The 22,480-nt window shown below is 35.2% G+C and overlaps 1 protein-coding gene and 2 pseudogenes across 29 annotated transcripts in view; 2 read left to right on the top strand and 1 right to left on the bottom strand.

Moving 5' to 3' along the window:
• Positions 1-22,480, top strand: part of ATXN2 (ataxin 2) — a 103,109-nt gene that overhangs the window by 38,147 nt on the left and 42,482 nt on the right. For 11 of the 29 annotated variants that reach the window (XM_036220768.1, XM_016149720.2, XM_016149711.2 and 8 more), the window contains exons 6-14: positions 7,590-7,604; positions 10,418-10,542; positions 12,955-13,046; positions 13,521-13,718; positions 15,093-15,271; positions 17,161-17,370; positions 19,643-19,825; positions 21,698-21,895; positions 22,280-22,387. In XM_036220768.1, the coding sequence (XP_036076661.1) occupies positions 7,590-7,604; positions 10,418-10,542; positions 12,955-13,046; positions 13,521-13,718; positions 15,093-15,271; positions 17,161-17,370; positions 19,643-19,825; positions 21,698-21,895; positions 22,280-22,387 (1,308 nt within the window). The remainder of the gene's footprint in view (positions 1-7,589; positions 7,605-10,417; positions 10,543-12,954; positions 13,047-13,520; positions 13,719-15,092; positions 15,272-17,160; positions 17,371-19,642; positions 19,826-21,697; positions 21,896-22,279; positions 22,388-22,480) is intronic. The other 18 variants (XM_016149710.2, XM_016149707.2, XM_036220767.1 and 15 more) reach the window with 3 other exon arrangements.
• On the top strand, positions 622-737 carry LOC118603573 (annotated as a pseudogene).
• On the bottom strand, positions 6,285-6,404 carry LOC118603220 (annotated as a pseudogene).

Here is a 22,480-nt window from a genome sequence, read left to right as displayed (position 1 = left end):
ACATGGATAACCTGAAGACTCCAAAAACATTTCTGAAGGACAAAAGATGTGACTAAATGTATTTCTCATACTTTGATGAGAAATACGTAACACTGTAAGGTTGTCTGTTCTTCTCAAAGTAATCTCTAAAGATGATATCTCTATTTTTGTAGAAATTGACAATGATTCTCAAGTTTATAAGGTTATATGTATTAACAGAAGAATTTAGGAAATTTTTGTATGAGAGTCATGAATGAAGACTTGCCTCACCAAACAGTATAATTAGATTACAACATAGTTGTCAAAATGGCAAAGAATAGAGCATCCAAAAAAAACCAAAATTCATATGGGTATTTTGTTAAAAAATGATAACAGATAACACTTAAATCTAGAGTAAAGATGGGTTATTCACTAAAATAAAACCTAAATGGTTAAAGAGGAAAGTATTTTTAAAAACTACTTAGAAATTCTAGAGCAAATCTATGAATTTATATCATTTTGGGGTGGGGAAAGACTTTATAAGCATGACCACCAAAGCAAAAATTCATAAAGTAGGATGTGGTTCCGTAGTGTAGAGGTTAGCATGTCTGCTTTACATTCAGAAGGTCCTGGATTTGCGCCCTAGTGGAGCCACAGTTCATGGTCTATGGCCATGCCACCCTGAACAAGCCTGATGTCTGATCTCGAAAGCTAAGCAGGGTGGGGCCTGGTTAGTACTAGGATGGGAGACCACTTAGGAAGACCAGGTGCTGTAGGCATAACAAAAAAAAATTCATAAAATAAAAGATTTAAGTATTTGATTATAAAAAAAATTACATGTGTGCAGAAGTGCCATAAATTTTAGGAAATATGCTCCACACTGAAAAATAGAATAAAGAAATTTCACAAAATAGTTTCAAAACAGTGGAATATGGTTTTTTCATCTATCAACTAGCGAATAGGAAAAGGAGAAAGATTAATTCTACCTAATGATAATGCGGAACTCAGAAAATGCCATACTCAGCTAGTGGGACAGTTTCAGTGAAAAACAAGTAGCATTCTTAAACTCCCGAGGAGATAATTCAGATGTGTCCAGAATTTTTTTTAGGAAGACAGTTTACTTGGTAGTAAACTGTGCGATGCTAGTATACCCAGTTAACTGATTTTCATTTTCTCTCTTGCTCTGCACAGTCTCAGTGGAGTCTTATGAATAGCAAATATATTAAAACTAGTAATCAAGCAGGGCAGTGAAAGAATGTGGATAAATTGTCTTCATTTTAATTTCTGTTCCATCTGACTAAATAGAAATTGATTACTTTTTTTACCCAGATCAGTCATGGCAAAGAGCATTAAGTGAGGATGGGCATTTGAACTATTGTTCTGATTTACATTAGGAAAGAAGAGTCTAAACTATAAACTCGTTTATATATTTGCAAAGGCATCAGAAAGGTATTCCTATAGCTGTAAGTACTGGAATTAATTTCATTTACTAGCTTCTTTACCTATTTGAGAACACTTGTCAAAAATTTGTGAGTTTTTGTAAAAAAGACTGCAATGTTGGCTAATAGTACTGGCAGTCCAGTTCCCAAATTCTGGTTTTTGATTCCTAAATATTTCTGAATTTATTTATTTTTTTGCCCTAAATTTTCTACAGAATTACATTATTCTCTTTTCCTTTCTTTTGAGAGGAAAACAGCATTTTATACAAAACGCCAGCTGCTCTTTGAGATGGCACAGACTAAAGGCTCCTCTTTCCCCTCAGAGTAAGGCTCTGAACCAAGAGCCCAAAGAAGTGAAAACAGTTCACCCCCTAATGCCCCACACAGAGCATATCTTTCTATAGGAATCTTTGTTGAAATTTCTTCTAATGTCCTTTGGAGATAATGTGGGAATTAGAAATCTAACACTTCGTGGGATCTGAAGTTTATAAGGTAATGTGTAAGGGGGAGTTTTCACCTTGTTTTTTAAATACAACAAACCTCATGAAGTGGTCTTCTATTTTTCTCCTGTTCTTCTGTGTTAACCCTGATGCGGCTTTGCTGTTGAATTGGGTGTGAATTTGATCCTGTGGAGTCTTGGCTATTAATCTTCATTCAGATCTTTCAAACAAAGTCTCTGGTTTGTGGGTTGAAATTTTTGTTCTTCCAATACTTGTTTAATTTTTAAGTCAAATACAGTAGCATTTTAAATGATAACATTCCTGAACAATTTCAGCTCAGATTTTAACTATTTTAGGTTTTAAGAAAATTGCTTTTCAAATGTTAAATTACTAATTACAATGCTTTTTATGTTATTAGTGAGCTTACTAAAACTGAGATATGAAGTACTTTATCTTAAAAATATTTTGCCTAAAGTTTTAACTAGAGAATTCAATTTGTGCATCCCACAAATAGAGTTTATTAGTAGGGAAAATAAGAACTGCCTTTTTATATTTAAGTAGGATGTATTTTTCTCTGAGGGATATTTTTCTGTTTTTATCTCATTTCGTCATAGTACTATAAAATTTAATTATGCATTTTATATGGGAAGAATACAAGATTTCTTCATTATTTATGCATTCTGGAGCTTCATTATTAATGCATATTGGCAATGCCTAAATGGCTACAGGTTCCAAGCACTTTATTCAAACTTTTCATCAAATATTATAGCATGAAAAGCATTTGTATGGTCACTTATGAAACCCTCTACCCTGTGCTTTCTACGTGGTGCATTGATTGAGATGTCTGTTCTGTTTTCTAGTCATATTCTAGGCTATCCCATTGGTTTCCATAAGAGGGACAGACAAATTAAATTGCAAACAAGAACAGTACTTTGTGGTTTGCTTTTGCATGTCAGTTGATTCTTTCCAGACTTTGGTCAAAAGCATACTTAGGTCAGATCTCAGAAAAGAAGAGAGAATGATTTGGGTGATTTGGTTTGATTTTAACTAGAAAACAATAGAGGTCCCCCCCCCCATTTGTAATTAGTTTTAACAGAGCAAGTGATATTTGGACTAAAACTAAAGCCTTAAAATTACATACTGTCTTTTTCCTTGGAGCTGCTTGTTGCTCAGGAAAGAACTTTTTCAGGTGGCTTACTGTTTCTTAGAGCTCATTACTTCTGCTTTCCCTCGACTAAAAGTACTTTTTATAAAAGTGCAGAAGTATTTGCACTTTTGAAGCTGGCATCCTTCAGATCTCTTGCCTACTTCAGCTGTCCTGATAGCCTTCATCTCAATTTAGTTGCCAAGGCTCTGACATTTTTTTTCCTTGAGTGGTAAATTTACTTTGAGTTAAAAACTCTGAAATTTTTTATGGGGATCACAGTCAAAAGTAACTATTGCTTTAGGTTATATTTTGCTTTCAGAGAACTGAGGATAATTGGCATTTTCCTCATAGTTGCATGTAGCTCCAGGAAGAGAAGACCTCACACTTTTTTTAAATGCTGCATTTTGAAATTGTGTAGGATTTGCAAAAAGTGTGTAGTTGTGCTTTCAAGTGGAGGACAACTCTTTTCAATCTTTCCAAGGTACCTCGTAAGCATTACAGTCTTTATTTCAATATGACTAAATGTCAGATCCCAGAAGTTATTCACATCCATAATAAAATCTGTTTTATGTAGTTTTCCTCTTACAGGAATGTAGGAATTTGAGGCTTTGTAGCCTTCAAGTTGTACTAATTTTACCATTGGTTGTCATTTAAAAAGAGAAGAGATGACTGAAGCAGTAAGTTATCTGTGTGATTGAGTTTCGGAGACCAGTAAGCACTCTCTTTAAGAAAGCCTGTTTTATTACTAGCTTTAAACAAGGCAGTGTGCAAAGACATTATCTAGGTAGCTTTATTTCAGGTTAATATAAAGCAGTTGATTACATAGGGTTACAGCCTCCGGTTTGATATGTTATCAGTCAAATATGCATTTATTGATTCAGATGCAGAGCAATGAATCTGACAGATGGAAGCAGCCACCTGTGTTGTGACCATTGTTACTTGAAAGTTTTGAAAATGAGTGCCAGTTCAACTAAAATTAGACAAGAATTCGTTTCCCATTTTAAACTTTATTACTACTAATATTTGTCACATCGCCATCTACTGGGAAGTCAAGGTTTTGCCACTACTGGCTTTTATTTTATATGCACAAAAACTTAAAAATTTTTAAAGAATGGTGTTTGGTTGAAAATTTCAGCTGCCGAGACAAGAAGAGATTAAAAGCAGGGAAGCCTCCGTTGCCTGTTCGGGGTACATGTGCCGCAGAGATAGATCCTGGTTGTCTGTCTTGACCCTGCCGTTTGTGAAGTCAGGATGACTTGTTATGTTTTCATTTCTTTGTATTAGCTCTTCCTGATTCATTCTCTCCTAAAAAGTTTCCAGTTGAAGGAAAAACTTTAGGACTGACTTTATGGACTAACCTCAAAGACTTGAATTTTATGGTCATATAACTTATCTCCATGGTACATCAAATAAACTGCTTTTGACTTTTAAATATTAAATAGTTATTCTTGATAGGCCCAGAATTACAATTGGAAGTAGCATGGTCATTCAAAATGAACAGTATCTATTCCTGCATTTTTAATAGGCAAGTGCTATTGTCTGGTGTATTTTGTAACATAACTAACTATAAAGTCTTGGTATTTCAAACAGGGAGGTGTATGCCTTTGGAGTGCTTTCCAGTTTCCCATAGTTTTGTGGCTGGGACCTGGACACCTTCCAATATTAGTTTGCAAATGGTAGATTTTACAAAAATTTATTTTCAAATTGGCCATTTGGAACATAACACTATTCCTATAGAAACCTAGCCGTCTAAGCTCGGTTACTTCAGTGCCTTTTATTTCCATCCCATTTTAGCAGCTTGCATTGTAACTGCTTCTTTTCCAGAATGCCCTTCAAGACCTACTCTGAGCATAGCCAGCTTAACCTTTACTTTCTACTCCCTTTTTGTCCTTCACAGGGCTCTCTGACTCTTCCCTTTACTTTTTTTTTTTTTTTTTTTATGTTTTAAGTGGAAAAAATGGGGCCATTTGTTTGATCCTCCCCTGGCTTTCCATTTTTAAACTCCTCTCTGTCTATTCCTGAAGCCAGCCTGCTGGGTGTGACTGAGGAAAATCCCTCTTGGTGCTGGTTAGTTAGGAATGTAGGGTTCCTGGTTCTTGCTGAAGCTTCAGGAGAGCTCAGCAGACTTTTTTTTTTTTTTTTAAACCTATTTCTGCAACCTTAATGACCACCTCCTCCAGTCTCTCACTCCATTTACTTCATTTCCTTTATCCACAGCAGAATTCTTTCTTCCTGCTTTTTAGGATGTAGAGGCAGAGTCCTTAACCCTGGATCCATGGATTCTCAAATGGTTTATGGAGAGGATTCAGGGCATCGATGAACTTGCATGGGAAAAAATATTACATCTTTATTTTCATTTACCTTTGATTAAAATTTAGCATTTCTTTCTCCTATTAATGTGGGCAGTAAACCACTAATATGAGCAGTATCTGTGTGATTTTTAGAACCTGTAGAACTCAGTTAATTTTATATCAACTTTATGGATGTGGATATCTCAAAGTATTATTTGTTCCCTCTTTAAAATTACAGTAGTTGGATGTGGTTCCAGTGTAGCGGTTATCATGTCTGCTTTACATGCAGAACATCCTGGGTTTGTGCCCCAGTGGAGCCACAGTCCATGGTCTACGGCCGTGCCACCCTGAACAAGCCCAATGTCTGATCTCGGAAGCTAAGCAGGGTGGGACCTGCTTAGTACTTGCATGGGAGACCACCTAGGAATACCAGGTGCTGTAGGCATTAAAAAAAAAAAATACAGTAGTTAGATTTGCTGTTAGATCTTATTGTTTACTGTATTAAAAAGCATGTAAATTATGATGGCACAGATTTGTTTTTTGTTTTCAATAACTGCATTTCATTATAATTATCTCCTTTGATTTCCTGTGTATTTTATGCAACTAAATGCATACGCTCCCCCCAGATGCCAAAGGGGGTACATGAATCAAAGAACAAAGACGAAGAATCCCTACTCTAGAGGCTTCTTGTGTGCTCCCTGAGGTCCTCTCTTGTTCTTTTCCCTCCCTCCTGCTTGAGGATGTTGTCTCCACTTGTCTCCTTGACCCTTATTGTGTTTATTACCCCTATCTTGTTTTGTATGCTATTCTTTAATATTGTATTTTTAAACATTTTCTATATAGCAAAACACATGGTTTAATATATACTTAGAGTGTAAAAGTTTATTAAAACAGATGAATGTAAAATAGAAAGGCAGTCTCATCCCTAGCCCCAAATTCCACCTTCCTGGGGAAGCCTATGAACTTGTGTACAATTTAGAGACTTTTTATTTTTATTTGTTTATTTTAACACCTACAGCGCCTGGTATTCCTGGGTGGTCTCCCATCCAAGTACTAACAAGGCCCAACCCTGCTTAGCTTCCGAGATCAGATTGGGATCGTGCACGTTCAGGGTGGCATGGCTGTAGATGAGAAATTTTATTTTTAGTGCTACTCTCGCCTATGTTATTTACAGCCCCTTTACTTCCCTCTGTTTAATTCTTGCTTGTGTTTTCGAAGGCCTTGATAAGCTGTCACTTTTAAAGCCACAGCCTTTGCTCCTCAAAACTATGTTCTAATTAAATTTTAGCACTCTTCACATTTGATTCTAAAAGATTTGCCTCACATCTGTAACTACTCTTTTATTCCTGGGAGCTCCTGCAGGAAAAGGCAGAGATTGTATCTTAGACAAATATGAATCCCTAGTTCATCCAAACTCAGTGATAATAAATGCTAAAAAATGGTCTCTCGGTTCTGAGATTGGCACCCACTGTAACTGATGCTCTACGGTGTATAGATTGGTCCATGTATAACTGATGGCATATGATGAGAAAATATATTTTTTTAAATCGTTGGGAAAAAGTCACTATTAGTAACTGATCAAAACAAAACAGTATTATATTGAAATAACTTTTTTAGTTTAGAATTTCAATGTTAGAAAAGAAAACATATTTAAGAGATGAAATGGATAGCTGAGGATTTTGGTGAAAACTTCTGAAAGCATATTCAAGAGTTTCTGATGTTAAGTCCAATAATGATTTTTAAATTTCATCTAGTTTTATGTCATTTTTTAGTTTTAATAAATTACTTTATTAATTTATAGTATATCACTAGCATTTAACTTAATTTTACCACTATTCTTGCCCTTTAAAACATTCTCAGACAACTTCGAGGGGTTTTTCAGAGTTATGACTTACTGAGAGAGAAGTTGAGGAGCAGAGCAGCTATCCTGTTTCCTGGGTGTGGGGCCAAGGGATCCATGACAAGAGGGAACAGAGCAGTTGAGACATCATTTCTTCCTGATCACCACCAGGTGGCACTACTGGCCCCAAATGACGAGGTTTCTGCCCAGAAGGAAGGGAAGGTTTTGAGAACCCGCCTGCTGTGGGGGTAGTATATATGGGGGGGGGGGAAGGTTTTGAGAACCCGCCTGCTGTGGGGGTAGTATATATGGGGGGGGGTTGGTGGGGGCAGATAATATTTTGTACCCTTTTCTCCTCTAGTCTAGAAATTTTTGTAAATTTGATGTTTGTTTGGCAGGGAATGAAGAACTTGACGAATTTATATCTGTTATTTCATCTGATAATTTTTTCTTTTTTTCTTTCTTTACCTGTAGTTCCTTCAGAAACAGGTAACCTTTTTTTAACAATCACTCTGTGTTCTTGCATCTTGCTTTTATAATGCTTTTTGTTTCCTACCATAAAGGATAATGGAAAGTTAATATTCTCTGACTTACTGCATTAGAAAAATCTGCATGCAAATCCTCACAATTGCAATTATAGCCAATCGATCTACTGAATTTTGCAGAAATTCTAGCTACAACATCGTACTATTTAATACCAACAATGTTTTTTAAAAATCCAAATATGGCTTGTAGTAAAATAGCAGTTTCAGAATTTACAGTAGTAGATATTGGTAGCAGTGTAATGTGGAATATCCAGGTCTTATTTTCTTCTAGCTAATAATACGGTGTTGACATGAAATACAATATTTATGGCCAGGGTTTTCCTCAGCATCCTGACATTATAACCTCATTTCGTGCTGACTCTTCACTTCTGCACATCTTTTGTACATCTTTTCCTAAACTCCTTACTCATCTTTAAAAATTAAGGGCTTTCTTTTGGGGAAATTTTAACTTAAGAAATACCATTTAACAGGAACACACTTTTGCATTTTCCTTTACCCCATTTCTGCCTTGAAAGAAAACCATAATGCTAAGTAACAATGTGTGAGTAGTTAATTCTTTTTATAAGGTTAGTATTGTGAACAGGAGATAGAAGGTTAAAAACATATTGAAAGAAAAAGGTGACTTACTAAATGGCCTTTTAATACAACCTAAACTGTGATTAGAGAGTGAAATTTGGTATAGTATCAGATGATTGCTTTTTCACATTGGCTCCCATTTGGGGAGCCTTTTTGATTTTGTTTAGAATAACACCAATAAAAGTATAATTAAGCTGTTTTTCTTGTATATTTCAATCTTTCAATTTCAGGACAGCTTGGCTCAGTCTCTAGTCTTTCCTAAATACTTTGACTTAGATATACACATATACCTTGCAGTGAGAAAAAGTCCATTTATATGGTTCTGTAAAAAAAAAAAAAATCTTGCTGCTTTGAGCTCTAGTTTTGGGAATAAACAGTGTTAACTTTAATGCTGGATTTCCATCTAAGTACATACTTTATTCATTTAAATATATGCTTTTCAAAAACTAGTGTGATTAAAACATTAACAAGATTTTAAATATAAGTTAATAATCCTGCTGCTTCTTGCAGAAGATAACATGACTGGCTTGGAATTTTCCTATAACATAGTTTTCTGTTGTAGTTTCATGAAAATTAGGAAATTTCAGCATCTTCATATAAGTTACTATGTGATGTTTTCTTGGAAGTACACATGGCAAAATTAATTTTTACCAAGAATTTCTGTAACTTTAAGATGATATAGAGTTGGACTTGACTTGTGTGAGTGTCGTGTAAAGCCAAGTTTTTAGGGTCGTCAGTGACTTCCAGCTGAAGATGGCGTTATAAAGACATCATCATCTGTTAGAACCTGTTAGAAAGCTTTTCCAAAATGCAGTCCTCTTCTAGTAATGATTCTACCCTACTCCCAGCTTAAGCCTGCTGCCCTGGGGATTCCCCTCAGGATGCCTTGGCTCTTACAATCGCTAGCAACAGGAGCCATACTGTTGGTAGAGCTAGCAGCTAAGCCCATTAGTGCAATTATGCTTTTATTCCCTAGTGTGTATGCGCACACCCATACACAGCTGTCTACCTCTAGTTTGAGATGAGAGGAGGTAAGAGCTAGCTAGGCTCATAGTGCCATCCTTAAATTTGCTGGCTCTGATTGACTATTTTGACATCACTCTGCCCACTGGAGAGCTCATGGTAAGTTATAGAAGCAGTACCAAATCAAAAATCTTTCTGGAATTGTCTCTTTTGAAGGAGGCACAGCTCTTGATTCTATCCTTTTCCTCCTTGGTGGCAGCTTGCAGTAAGGGTGAGGGCACAGTGAGTGGGAGCTAGTAATCTCCATCAGAGCCAGATCAACAGAAGTGTCACTGCCTAGCCCTGGGCTATGTCATAATGTATGGGTCCAGCCATTTTAAAGCAAACCTTTATTTCCAAAGCATTTTCTAATGCCATCATTGCCCAAGTGGACCTTTATTTAGCTGCGTCCTAACTCTGAACTAGAGTAATTTTTCCTTTGCTGTATAGCAGCAATGAGATAGATAGTACCTGTCAGCCAAACATACCGATACCATGTTGCTTTCACAAGCCAGCTGGAGGTCCTCAGTAACATTATCAGAGGGGGGGAGGACAATAAGTGAGAAAGTTGCTAGGAAGTACAGATAGGCTTGCTACTTGAACCTTCTAGGGACAGGTAACACTGTAGGTCCTGAACTTTGAAGTAGAGTGACTCTAGGGAAAATGGGTCTTTGAAGAGATGGGTCACCTAGAATGGCTTTAATTACTGATGGCAAGAGTGTGTTAGGATACTGATGTCTGCATATAGGCATGGATTTGGAAAGTTAAAAAAGTCCTCATTTGTTTGGCTGCAGGAACTCTGAGGGTATATCTAATTACTGGGAAAGAAGAGATGTTTTAGATGGATTGATAGAAAATTTCTGAAAGTTAGATTACTTCTGAAACACAAAGTAATTATTTTTAATATAATTTAATGACTTTAAAACATTTCATGTGGCTTAAAATTGTATGGGAAACTTTCCTTCATTAATGATCTATGATGCCATTTACTGAAGGTTTTAGTATGAGAAGCATTACACATCCAAAAGCATACTGTTAATGAATGTTACTCTTTCTATATCAGAAAATCACTTTTCACAGTTTGTTAGAATACATCTTTGTTGATAATTTGTGTGTGTATAGTGTAGCCCATTGTCCTATTGATTCGTATGATCTTTCAACCAAAACCACCCTTTGCAGATGCTTTTACTGACTCTGCTATCAGTGCTAAAGTGAATGGTGAACACAAAGAGAAGGACCTGGAGCCCTGGGATTCTGGTGAACTCACTACCAGTGAGGAACTGGAAGCTTTGGAAAATGATGTCGTAAGTAAAATCTTTGAATTAGTGTCAGACTATGACCATGTGATATGTGACATCCTATCACTTGGTTTTAAGTATGTTGTTGTTGTGAGTATATCTAAAGCAGTAGTCTTAATGTATAATAGACGTGCACACACACACACACACCCATAGTAATACAGAAAAATATTTCTTTGAGATGCTTATGACTATTTCTGTGTTTTAAAGTAAGTCATAATACGCAATTTACAAATTTAAATTGAAACCATGGGAAACTGGAAATGCCAGTATATCTTACTTTGAATGCTCTGCAGAATAAGGCAGCCTAAGGCAAGTACCGTCTTAATTGTCTGTTGACTCTACCTAAGGGTGAGTCAAAGTAGGACTTTTAGGCTTGTCTGAGGATGAGGTACTAATTATTAAGATATACAGTCAGGTAACATTAGAATTAAAGCAATAAATAAGTTCCTTGGTTTTAAAATTAGGATCATTCTCCACAAAAATCTATTTCTAAAAGCCTCTCAGCATATGTTATTTTTATTTTTCCCATAATATTTATAAATCAAATGCTTGATAAGATTTTTAGGGTTCTTTAAATTATGTTTCTAAACTATAGAGATAGAAAAGTATCTTGCCAAAAATGAGTGTTCAGATAGCAAAATTTGAATTAGATGAAGAATCTTTCATTGAATATTACAGAGAAGTTTTTGTAACAAATCTGCGTTTGATCTTTAAGTCAATACTCAGTTTTAAATAAACTTTGAAATTTAAAAAAATATAACACTGCAAAGGTTCTCAGGTCTGTGTAGCCATAACCTGTGTGGACGCTATGGAGAAGCATGTTTTTATTGATAGATGGGTAAATTGATAGTTGCTTTCTAGAGAGCATTCTGACAATATTTATCAAAATTTAAAATATAGATATGCTTTGGTCTAATAATTCTACTTCAGATTTTTTTTTTGCTCTATTATATCCATAAGACATGCAAATACTTGAGTATGAGAATGCGTTTTGCAGCAGTTTCTAATAGTGAAAAGTTGGAAACATCCTAATTATCCATCAGTAGGGCGTAAGTTAAATAGATTTAGTGTACCTTCATTCAATTGAAATAGTATACATCCACAAAATAGGATGGTAGTCTGATAACGGAAAGATATCCAAGACTTAAGAGGAAGCAAGTTGCAGAGCAAGAAGAGCCTGTTTGAATTTTTTAAAAAGAGGGCTGATTCTATTCCTATATATATGTAGAGAATGTCTGAGTTGTGCCCAAGAAATTAATAGTGGTTATGCACACTGGGATTAGAAGATGGTTTCTTTTTATTGGATGTCTTTCTGCATGGTTTAGACTTTTTACATGGAGTATATACTACTTAAGTAATTTTAAAGTCTCCATAGGTAACTGTAATTTCCTGCCCATGTGTTAGGCATAAGGATTTGCTTTAGTAGTGGAATTATATTACAGTTTTATCTGAAATAGCACAGAAGGACCCAAAGTTGATATGTGACCTTAGAGGCAAGCTTTGGTATTGAAAATTGTCATCAGTATTGTTTGGATGATTCTGTGTCCTTTCTTCTGAGATATGTACTGTATTTTGGCCTTTTCCACCAGTGAGTCTTTCAAAGAGGAGTTGAAACAATAGACGTTAATATTCACCAACAAAGATTCTTCCAGCCTCTGCCCCTGATTGGTTGATTTTTACATATTAAAGAATGTAGTCTAGCTTTTGAGAGGGTAGTTTTTTCATAGAGTTGTAGAGTTATCTACACTAAGGTTACAGGTTGGGCACCAAGGCTCAGAATTTCTTTGCCAAAGACCTACAGCTGCTAATAGCAAAGCGATTTCTAAAACCCAGCTGTTGAGACTTTGTTCAGTGATTGTCTATTCACTCTCTCATGCTGTTTTCTCTTTGAGCATGCCTAGGAGGAAGGAGAGGATGGCAGGGAATCTAGTACCAAGCTTCCACCTCGAAATAGTGATGCAGCAGGGAAAGCTGTGGGATGGCTTTGGCTTCTCCTTTCCTTGCCCCAAAATGCTGGAAATATTTTTGACTGTCGAAAAAGCACCCCTTGCCTTGCACAGACCTTCAGCCAACTCAGGAAAGTTTCAAGTGAATACCCCATAGAAAGGTGGCTGTTAAGGAGTAGAGAAAGGAGAGAACATTGACTTAAAGGATCATTTTTTATGAAGTAACTAAAATGTTCCAAACTTTTACTAATAACCTCTCAAATAATTGTTTTATATAGTTATTTAACGAACTTCTAAGGGCCAATGTGTGTAAGAAAAGTTTTTCTTTCAAACATTTCTAAGGGGAATTTTTGCCTACTTTTTAAATTTGCTAGTATAATTGATATTGTTAATGTAGATATTGATTGTGACTGAATTAAAGAAGGCAAATACTTTGTCATTTTGAAAAATGAGCTTCATTTTCTTCTAGTCTAATGGATGGGATCCCAATGATATGTTTCGATATAATGAAGAAAATTATGGTGTAGTGTCTACATATGATAGCAGTTTATCTTCATATACGTAAGTTCAAAATTTGCTTTTAGTGTTTGTCTTTGATTTTTATCAACTTAAATTATGATGTTGAATAAATGTTTCTATTGAATTTTAAATTAAACAGTTTTGTGAAAGCAATATCCTGTTACTACTTAGGCTGATAAATTCCCATTGCAACAGTGAATACATGTAGTTTACCTATACCTTAAATTTATGCTCTAAACAAATTTTATTTTTGTTTTGTTTTTAAGTTGTAAAAACTCTAAATTTTCAAGCGTAGAGGTTATGAGGGAATAGTTAATTTAACCAGTTTTGGAAATGTTATATTTTTCTACAGAAAAGGTAGCAATTCAAATTTTTATTTATAAACAAATAGATTAGTATAACTCTCTTACAGTTTTAACAGCATTTCAAATTCTAAACTCTTAATTGTTGCTTGTGACAGATATTTAAATTTGACATTAAAGTACTCACTTTGCTTTTTCTTTTCTTGTGTTTCAGAGTGCCCTTGGAAAGGGATAATTCGGAAGAATTTTTAAAACGGGAAGCAAGAGCAAACCAATTAGCAGAAGAAATTGAATCAAGTGCCCAGTACAAAGCCCGGGTGGCCCTGGAAAATGATGATAGGAGTGAAGAAGAAAAATACACTGCAGTTCAGAGAAATTCCAGTGAACGTGAGGGCCACAACATAAACACTAGGTATTTAAAGGAAATCATGATGCAGTATTTTGGATACACAACTCAAGGTCTGTGTGAGAAGGCGTATTATTATATTTCATCTTCTTTTAATGTAGCTTAGGTAGAGAATACAAATGGAATTGGTGTGAGAGTCTATTAGAGAAAAGATTATAGTAATCTTGGAAAATATTTTTGGAGTGTCGGCTCTGTGGAGCCAAGTGTTGGATATGCAGTGACGAACAAGCCAAGATGCGGAAGAGCTCATTTAGATTACAGATGTGTTCGAAGTACTAGCAAAACCTATAGTGAGGAGAACCTAGCATAACCTGTAGGGTCAGAGGAGATGATGTTTTATGCTAGGATAGTGACCCTGTCTTCTACTCAAAGAGAAGAGAGAATTCGTCACATAGTGAAAAGACATGTGAGAGAACCGGCCAGCAGAAAAAAAGTCTAGTTGTGTCATATGTCTGGAGTACAGGGTGCATGTTGAGGATGCAGTGGTGGTAGCTGGTGATAGGAGCTGAGTAGGGAAGGACTGTGTCACGTAAAAGCACCCTGTAGGCGGTGGATGGCATGAGCAAACTCTGGGACATTAAGAACTGGCTAAAACATGGAGACTAGGTAGTGTTCAGAAATAGTTCAGTATGAGAACTTGGTAACCAGCTAGACCAGGGCTGCTGATAGAAAGGTTAGAAAAACCAGAGGTGACCCTGAGGTTTATTTGAAATTAAGTGGCCTGATGGTTGTACTGTTACGGAGATTGAACACATGGAGCAAGTTTGAGGGGAGGTGCAGTGAATCCATTTGTGCAATTGATTGCATTTGAGGGGCTCACAAGTCTTTTATTTATTTATTCATAAATGTATAGAGAAGCACCTGTTATATACGTGGGAGAGGAAGATAGACATTCTGTCTTCAAGACGCTCACAGCATGGTCTGGTGATTTGAATTGAAGTGTTCAGTGGGGAGCTGTTGAGACTGGGACTGGCAGTGTGGATTTGGGGTTTATCAGCTTTGCTGATATTGAAGCCATGAAAAACCAATGACTAGACAGAGAAAAGAGAAAACAAAGAGAAAGTCAAGGAAGAAGAAAGTTTCAGGAATATGTACCATGATTGTTAAAATTGGCCGTAAAGAGGCCAGGTAGGATGAGAATGAATACACATCTGTTAAACTTTGTGCTTAGCAGGAGACTCTGAGGGAAGGGAAAGTCCAGAGGCTAGAACTCAGGGTAAACTAGGAGAATAGAGGTGTCCGGGAGTGAGGCAGTTTGGGTTAGTGTTTAATTTTTTTATAACAATCATTCATTCTCTCCTGCCCAAATTACTTTTAGATTTGTATCATGGGCCTGGTACCTGGTAGGATAAAATGATTTAGAAGATCTCTTATTTTCAGGGAAAATAAATATATTCCTCCTGGACAAAGAAATAGAGAAGTCATATCCTGGGGAAGTGGGAGACAGAATTCACCGCGTATGGGCCAGCCTGGATCGGGCTCCATGCCATCAAGATCCACCTCTCACACTTCAGATTTCAACCCGAATTCTGGTTCAGACCAAAGAGTAGTTAATGGAGGCAAGTATTTTGACCAAATTTGTCAATGTCATTGATAAAATATATAGTTTTTAAAGTATTTACAAGTTTACATAATTGATAAGGACATGCACACCTTTAATTTCTGTGGAGTAGTTTTCACTTCAAAATTGTTTAAATTTGCCTTTGTAGATATCAAATTAGTAAAATTAGTAAAAATTAGTATGTCATTGGAATGTATTTAGCATGATGTATTAAGATAAAATGCTAAATTTAACTGAAGACATTCATTTGGCCAAAAAACACTCCACTTGTAAAGAAATTGGAAACTTTAGGTAAGTTCTCAATTTTAAAAACACTGAGTGATAACATTAGTTACACATAGTTTATATGGAAAATCCTAATCTATGAAACACTTAGTGGTTAATATATATTCATTTTCACTTATTGTTTGTTTTTATATTCTGCTTACTTCAAGAAAGGATTTGAGGTAATTTATAATACAAGACATGATCAAGAGTCATGTGAAGAAAATGAAAGAAATATGGTTTTTTAAAAAAAAACAGCTCTTAATGTAAGGGTGGAGTTTAGCTTAAGTAAAAGAAACTTGCATTTTTAGTAGGGAAATATTTTTCTACTCTACTTTTAAATTTAGATTGAATTTATTAGCTCATAGGTTATGGATCTTCCATATAAGGCAGGTACACTAGACAGCGGTACTGTAGACAGTATGGAAACATGGCAATTAATAATAGAAATAGTATGTTTCTAATTTGGGGAGAAAAGTGGGCATTCAATTTTAGGTATTAAGTTTAGAAAGTAAGAAAAATAGAGAACACTTAAGTTTCCAATTTCATTTGTTTTCGCTGAGTCTTTCTCCAGAATTCCTCTCCAAATGAACACTCCTGAGTATTTTCTGTACTTGGTATTGGGGATGAAATTTCTTTGTGCACTGAGTAAAGAATTTTAGTTGTTCATAAACAGAATTTTCAAACTAAAAAACCTAAAGTGGGCTGGGGAATATATGATACTCAAGGGTGTAGAACCCTATGGAGAGGAGCCCTGGACTGTTTCCTCGGATTAAGGTAAGTGATATGTTGTGTTAACATGTTAGCTGCATTTTGACCTACGCATATCCATCAGTGTAAGTTTATTTGGTGATGACTGCTCTCTAGTTGCAGTGTGTATTAAGCAGTCTATCTATTAGAGTAGTTAAATAAGTTAATCGTCTTTTAGATAAATAAAAACTGCATAGTTACATAGATGATCCCCTTTTTTCCCCTAACTTGGTAAGATTGAAATGTTTTTTGAAAAGATAATGAATATTAACCTTTGTCACTCCTGTGACTTTAGAAAATAGAAGTGATGTTTAATTTATGCATATATGGATTTGCTTAATGAGATTTCAAACTGAACCTTAATGTTCAAGTAGAAACTAGATGAAACTCACAATTGGTTATGGGAAACCAGCATTTTTAATTGGATATAATTGCTGCTGCTTATTTTTATTATCTTTCAAAAGCTAAAACTAATGTAAATAATCTTACTCCTGAGTTTTGTGAATTATTGTGTGAAATTATCTAGTATATGTTATATTCCTTTTAACTATTGATAACTGGGAAACAGTTAAAGAAGCAGGATTAATAGGCAAAGTCTTAACTGTCTTCTTCAATAGTATGTGTAGATCCTAATTAACCCTTTGGGAACGTGTATTCATTTAAACAGACTTAATTTTAAGGAGGTTAAAGTAAAATGTGAATTTATGTCAGTTTAAGTTATGCTAAAACTTAACACAAATCAAATGACTGTCCTCAAAGGGTTAAAATGTACAAGAAATCATTTTTGTCATTTTACTTTTTTTTCTGTTTACTTTTTTCCCTCATTTTTTTCTTTAGTTTTTATACTTTCCTTCATATCATTTGTTCTGTCAGGTGTTCCCTGGCCATCGCCTTGCCCATCTCCTTCCTCTCGCCCACCTTCTCGCTACCAGTCAGGTCCCAACTCTCTTCCACCTCGGGCAGCCACCCCTACACGGCCGCCCTCCAGGCCCCCCTCGCGGCCATCCAGACCCCCGTCTCACCCCTCTGCTCATGGTTCTCCAGCTCCTGTCTCTACTATGCCTAAACGCATGTCTTCAGAAGGTACAATACCACAATTTGTTCATGTTTTTGTTTGTCTTTGTTTAACTCCTATGTGAGTTTATAATTACAGAGTAGTTTCCTCTTCATTATTTGATAACCTATAATTTCTGTGTTTTAACTTTAGTTTATTAAAACTATTTCTATTAACCTTTTGTTCATTAGAGAGAAATTTAATAAATACTGTGTGAAGCTATGAACTATCCTAAATTATAAGAATGGGAATTTATTTCCTTCCGATGATAATGTTCCTTTACAGCCCCAGAAGGTCTGCCCTGGGGTCCTCTCCCTCCCTGTTTACACTGTATACAGTGCTTAATGGTAAACAGTGATCTTTTTCACCCAATCTTAGGCTTATTGTAGAACCTATCATTTTACAGCTCCTTGGCCAAGGTACCAGTGAACCTACCTGTTGGCCGTAGGCAGGAGTGGTGGTTCAGGGGTCCTTTTTGAGAAGGACATTCCATGTAGCCTCCTTTGTGTGTTGCTCCTTAGATTACAGTACACAGTTTGGTTTTATGTTTGGGGAAGTAAAAAAATTAGCTTTGCAGTATTTTATAGTGAAAGTCTGCTTTAACATAGAAGTCCTATATCAAAGATAAAATTATTAATAAAAAAACATATGAAGTTTAATATTTAAGGGTTTTTTTTTGCCCTTGTCAAAAAAAAAAGATAAAATCCTGTAATTCTCATTCAATATTTGATGCCAATTCACCATTGTTACATATCAGATATATGGATGTGTTGTAGAAAGGTCACATTTTGATTTAAACACACCATAAATTAAAAACAAGTTTTCTGAATGATAATGTCCTTTTGATGTTTAAAGTATTTGGGTTAAAATTGCAATCTTTTAAATTGCAATTGATGTAACTTATGTTGAGACTAGTACAATTTTCTGGCATAAAGTGCTTCCTTGGAGAAAACTATGTTGGCTACTTTTTAGTAAACTATTGTCATCCAGTCAGGGAGGTCATGTGATCTTGGCTAAAGTGGCTAACCTTCAACAGCATGGTGCACTGATTTTCAAGTTGACTTCCTTACTCAAAAGTGCCTATAATGGTGGTCACTAAAGAAAAAGTTAAATTCTTTTGAAGTATTTGTTACAGTCCATGCGTTGAATAAATGATGTTTATATGATAATGTTAGATAACACAGGACTCCTTAGTGAGTGTGAATGTCTTCACTACAGTAAGATTTAAGAACTGCTTGTGGACCTTTCACACAGAAGTGTACCTGCTGCGTATTCAGGGATGCTACATTCAAGTTTTCTTTTTCAATAATTTGAATTAAAATGTTTCCTAGTCATGTAGTTAGGTGAAACAGCATTTTTAAGTGTGAACTTTGAAATTAAAAATATCAAGTATAGTGATTTTCTGTGCTTAATACAGGGGAGTATGTTTTGGTTTTGTAAGTATTTGATGTATTATCCAAAAAGAATGAGTTTTTCATCTGACAGTTTTGTTTGAATGTATAGTAGTCGTCTTTAGAAACAGAAATTGCTAATGAGATGACAGAATTAATGGTGTAGAATTTTGATAACTCATATAGTGCAAATTTCTTTTCCAAATGTCTGTTATTCTGAGCTTAAAATTGTCATGCCTCTTAACAGTAGAGTTTTCAGCTCACAGCCTGTTAAGTCTGAGGAACTGCTTACAGGTGTGGGCTGTTTTAAGCCATGGGTTATAAAATTGATAACCATGGCAGAAGAGGTAGATAAACGATAAGATTTCTGAGAAATTTAAGAAGGGTATTTACTTATATTTCAGTAATATAAAGATATATAGGGGTTAATAGTCTTCGTTTAAAAATATTTTTTTTGTAATATTAGAAGTAATATAGAAAATTTGAGAGAGAAAGCAAAAGTATATGATAAATAAAAATTATTCCATCATGTAGCCATACTTCTGGTAACATTTTGTTATGTTTATTTTTATATGCTTACAAGTAATGGATATAGGTTAAGCAAATTGCTGAATTCTTTGAAGAGTTATGACATCTTATTGTTTGATTTCTTACCACTAATTTCATCTCTCCCTTTCTTTAAAAATAAATAGAAATAAAATTTTATTTATAAAACTGTGGCATTCTACAAAATAATTCTGAAAGAACAGTCAAAAAATATGTATGCCTTTTTTTCTTTTTTTTTTAAACAAAGGAAAAACTAGAGAGAGAGGATGGAGTGTGTGCGAATGAGGTGTGCATATATTTAGCAGAAAAAGTAATACTAATGGACATTGTGGCATTTATGTGATGTTCACTCTTCCTTTCTTAGGGCCTCCAAGGATGTCCCCAAAGGCTCAGCGACACCCTCGAAATCACAGAGTTTCTGCTGGGAGGGGTTCCATTTCCAGTGGCCTAGAATTTGTATCCCATACCCCACCAAGTGAAGCAGCTGCTCCTCCAACAGCAAGGACTAGCCCCGCAGGAGGCACGTGGTCATCAGTGGTCAGTGGGGGTAGGTACACTTGACTTAGACATAATGACTGTTTATTTTGTAATTCTACTAGCTATAAAAATGGCTGAGCTCAAGTTCTGTTTGAAGTATAAGTAAGTGTATATATTAAAAATGGAATAACCAAAAATTGGAAAACCTATTATTTTTATTCTGTGCTCTACCACTTACTGTCACCATTGGTTAGGGGCAAATCGTGAATCGCCATCTTAGAATCACCATATTCTAGAGCACATCATTCAAATTATTCTAGATTTCAGTTTTCTCAGTGAGTAAAATAATTTTTGCCCAGTCTACTTTATGAACTTGTGATGAAATTCGTGATATTCACAAGTACAAGAATACTTTTTGTAGTTTTTTAAATAAAGTACCACTCAGGTATAAGTCAAATACAGTATGTAACACTGTTTGGTGGGATCCATTTTTATATCTTCTTAGCAACTTGATTCATTCCATGAACATTTATTTTGGGCTTAGCAGTGCTGTGTGTTTCCATACCATCTGTATATGACACTAGTTCCTGACGACATTTCCTTTATAAGGATCTCAAACACACATGAGAGGCCCAAGTTTTATCTGTGACTAGCCTGAAGAATGTGCTGACAGCTATAGAAGTATAAAAAATACACTTCGACAAGATCTTCTAATTAGGCTAAGACTGCTTTTGCTACTTACGTTTTGTTTCCATGATTACTGGAAAGTTAGAGCATGCAGTGATCGTGGCGTTTTTGGTCACAGTCTATATTGTAATTAGTGCATAGAACCTTTAAAAGAAAAAAAGATATCTAAGCTTAAATAAATATAAACAACGCTATTAAATGTCTTAGTGGATGTACACTGCTCAGCTTCACGTATGCATAATTATATGATAAATTTTTTTGGCACTTTCTGGTTTTTTTTTTTTTTTTTTTTTTTGGTCTTCAATTATGAGGAAATAACAATTCAGTTAACAGAATAGAATTTCTAAAAATTGTTTCTTTAGTTGGCCCATTAATCAGTTGACATACTCAGATAATTTGGGAATTAATTTTGAGAATAAAACATGATTATAGAGGTGAGAGAAGAAAACCATAATTGCTAGAGAAACTTGCAGAACAGTGTTACAGGCTTGCTCTTCACACTAATTGGAAAAATGGCAATTGTTGAGTAATAGCTTCCTTCTGTGACCCTTGTGACTTAAAAAAATAAAGAACCACTAACGTGAAGCAAATCGAACTATTTTCTCTAAACCTTGACTCTGAGCTGTACATGGGTTTATAATGAAATATGAAACCTATTAGATATTTAGTTTGAAGTTGTGATGTATGAACCGTGCTTAGATTATCTTTCCCTTTGGCTAAATTGGATCCCTGATTTCCTTAGTTTCTGCAGAATAGATCTTGCTGTGACAAGAAAGGGCATATAGGATTGGCTACAAGCTGCCAAAAGTTGTTTGAGTTTATTATTTGAAGGAGTAACAAATAAGCCTATTTCTCAGGGATTCTCCCACACACACAGCTTTTGTTAAAAGAAAAAAACAAAAACAGCCTCACTTTTTAGTAGAGAATGTTGCCAACTTGTTTTAAGTGACATTAATCTCACCTTAGAAATCTAGTTTCTAACTTCATTTAAAATACCTCTTTTAGAATTATTTTAGTTAGGGAAACTCCACGTGTGCTTTGTTTTTAGTAATCGCTGTTGTTCTTCAGATATTTATATTCTCAGTCACCACTACTATTCCTAAGACTTTGGGAAAGGAAACAGAGTGATGGGATAAAGAGTCATTGAGAATGGGGGTCAGATAGGACTGTTTTACCTAGATTATCAAAGAAGCCTGTTTCTAGGAAGTGACATTTGAGCCGAGAATGTAATGGTTAACTTTTATTTTTCTTCTAGTTCCAAGATTATCCCCTAAGACTCACAGACCTAGGTCTCCCAGACAAAACAGTATTGGAAATACTCCTAGTGGACCAGTCCTTGCTTCTCCCCAAGCTGGTATTATTCCAGCTGAAGCTGTTGCGATGCCTCTTCCAGCTGCATCTCCTACGCCTGCCAGTCCTGCATCCAACAGAGCTGTTACTCCATCTATTGAGGGTATGTAAGGAAGAGCTTCCAGATCTATAGTGTCATTTGTGAAATGGAGTGCTAATAAGTTTAACATTGTATGAAAAATGCTATGTTTTATTCATAGGTATGTTGTATACACATTTAAAATTTTATGTAGATGAAGTTAGTTGTTTAATATTGTTAATGTCATGTATGTTGTTCTCAAATGTCTGTTGTTGAGGTTTAGCATTCCTGCTTAGTAAATATCAATATAAATAGAATTATTGGTGTTTTATATGTCTGCGAAGGAGAAAATTCTCTTGAGATGGAAATGGGTTTTTTTCCCAAAAATGTAAAAGATCAAAATTATTGAGCATTTTCCCATTTTATTTTTCTAATTTCTAACTTTGCATTTAAAAAATTATCTTCTAGCTAAGGATCCCAGGCTTCAAGATCAGAGGCAGAATTCTCCAGCAGGGAATAAAGAAAATATGAAGCCCAATGAGACATCACCTAGCTTCTCAAAAGCTGAAAATAAAGGTTAGAGCTTTAAAAAGTCTTTATGTATAACTGTAAAAATAGGAAGGATTATGTCTAATCTAATGCCAGGTACAGAGTATTTTTTATTTTTGG

Source organism: Rousettus aegyptiacus, unplaced genomic scaffold, assembly GCF_014176215.1.
Source record: "Rousettus aegyptiacus isolate mRouAeg1 unplaced genomic scaffold, mRouAeg1.p scaffold_m13_p_5, whole genome shotgun sequence".
In the NCBI taxonomy this organism is placed as follows: Eukaryota; Metazoa; Chordata; class Mammalia; order Chiroptera; family Pteropodidae; genus Rousettus; species Rousettus aegyptiacus.
Note: the sequence above shows the minus strand (reverse complement) of the source record. Positions and strands in the feature narration are given on the sequence as shown.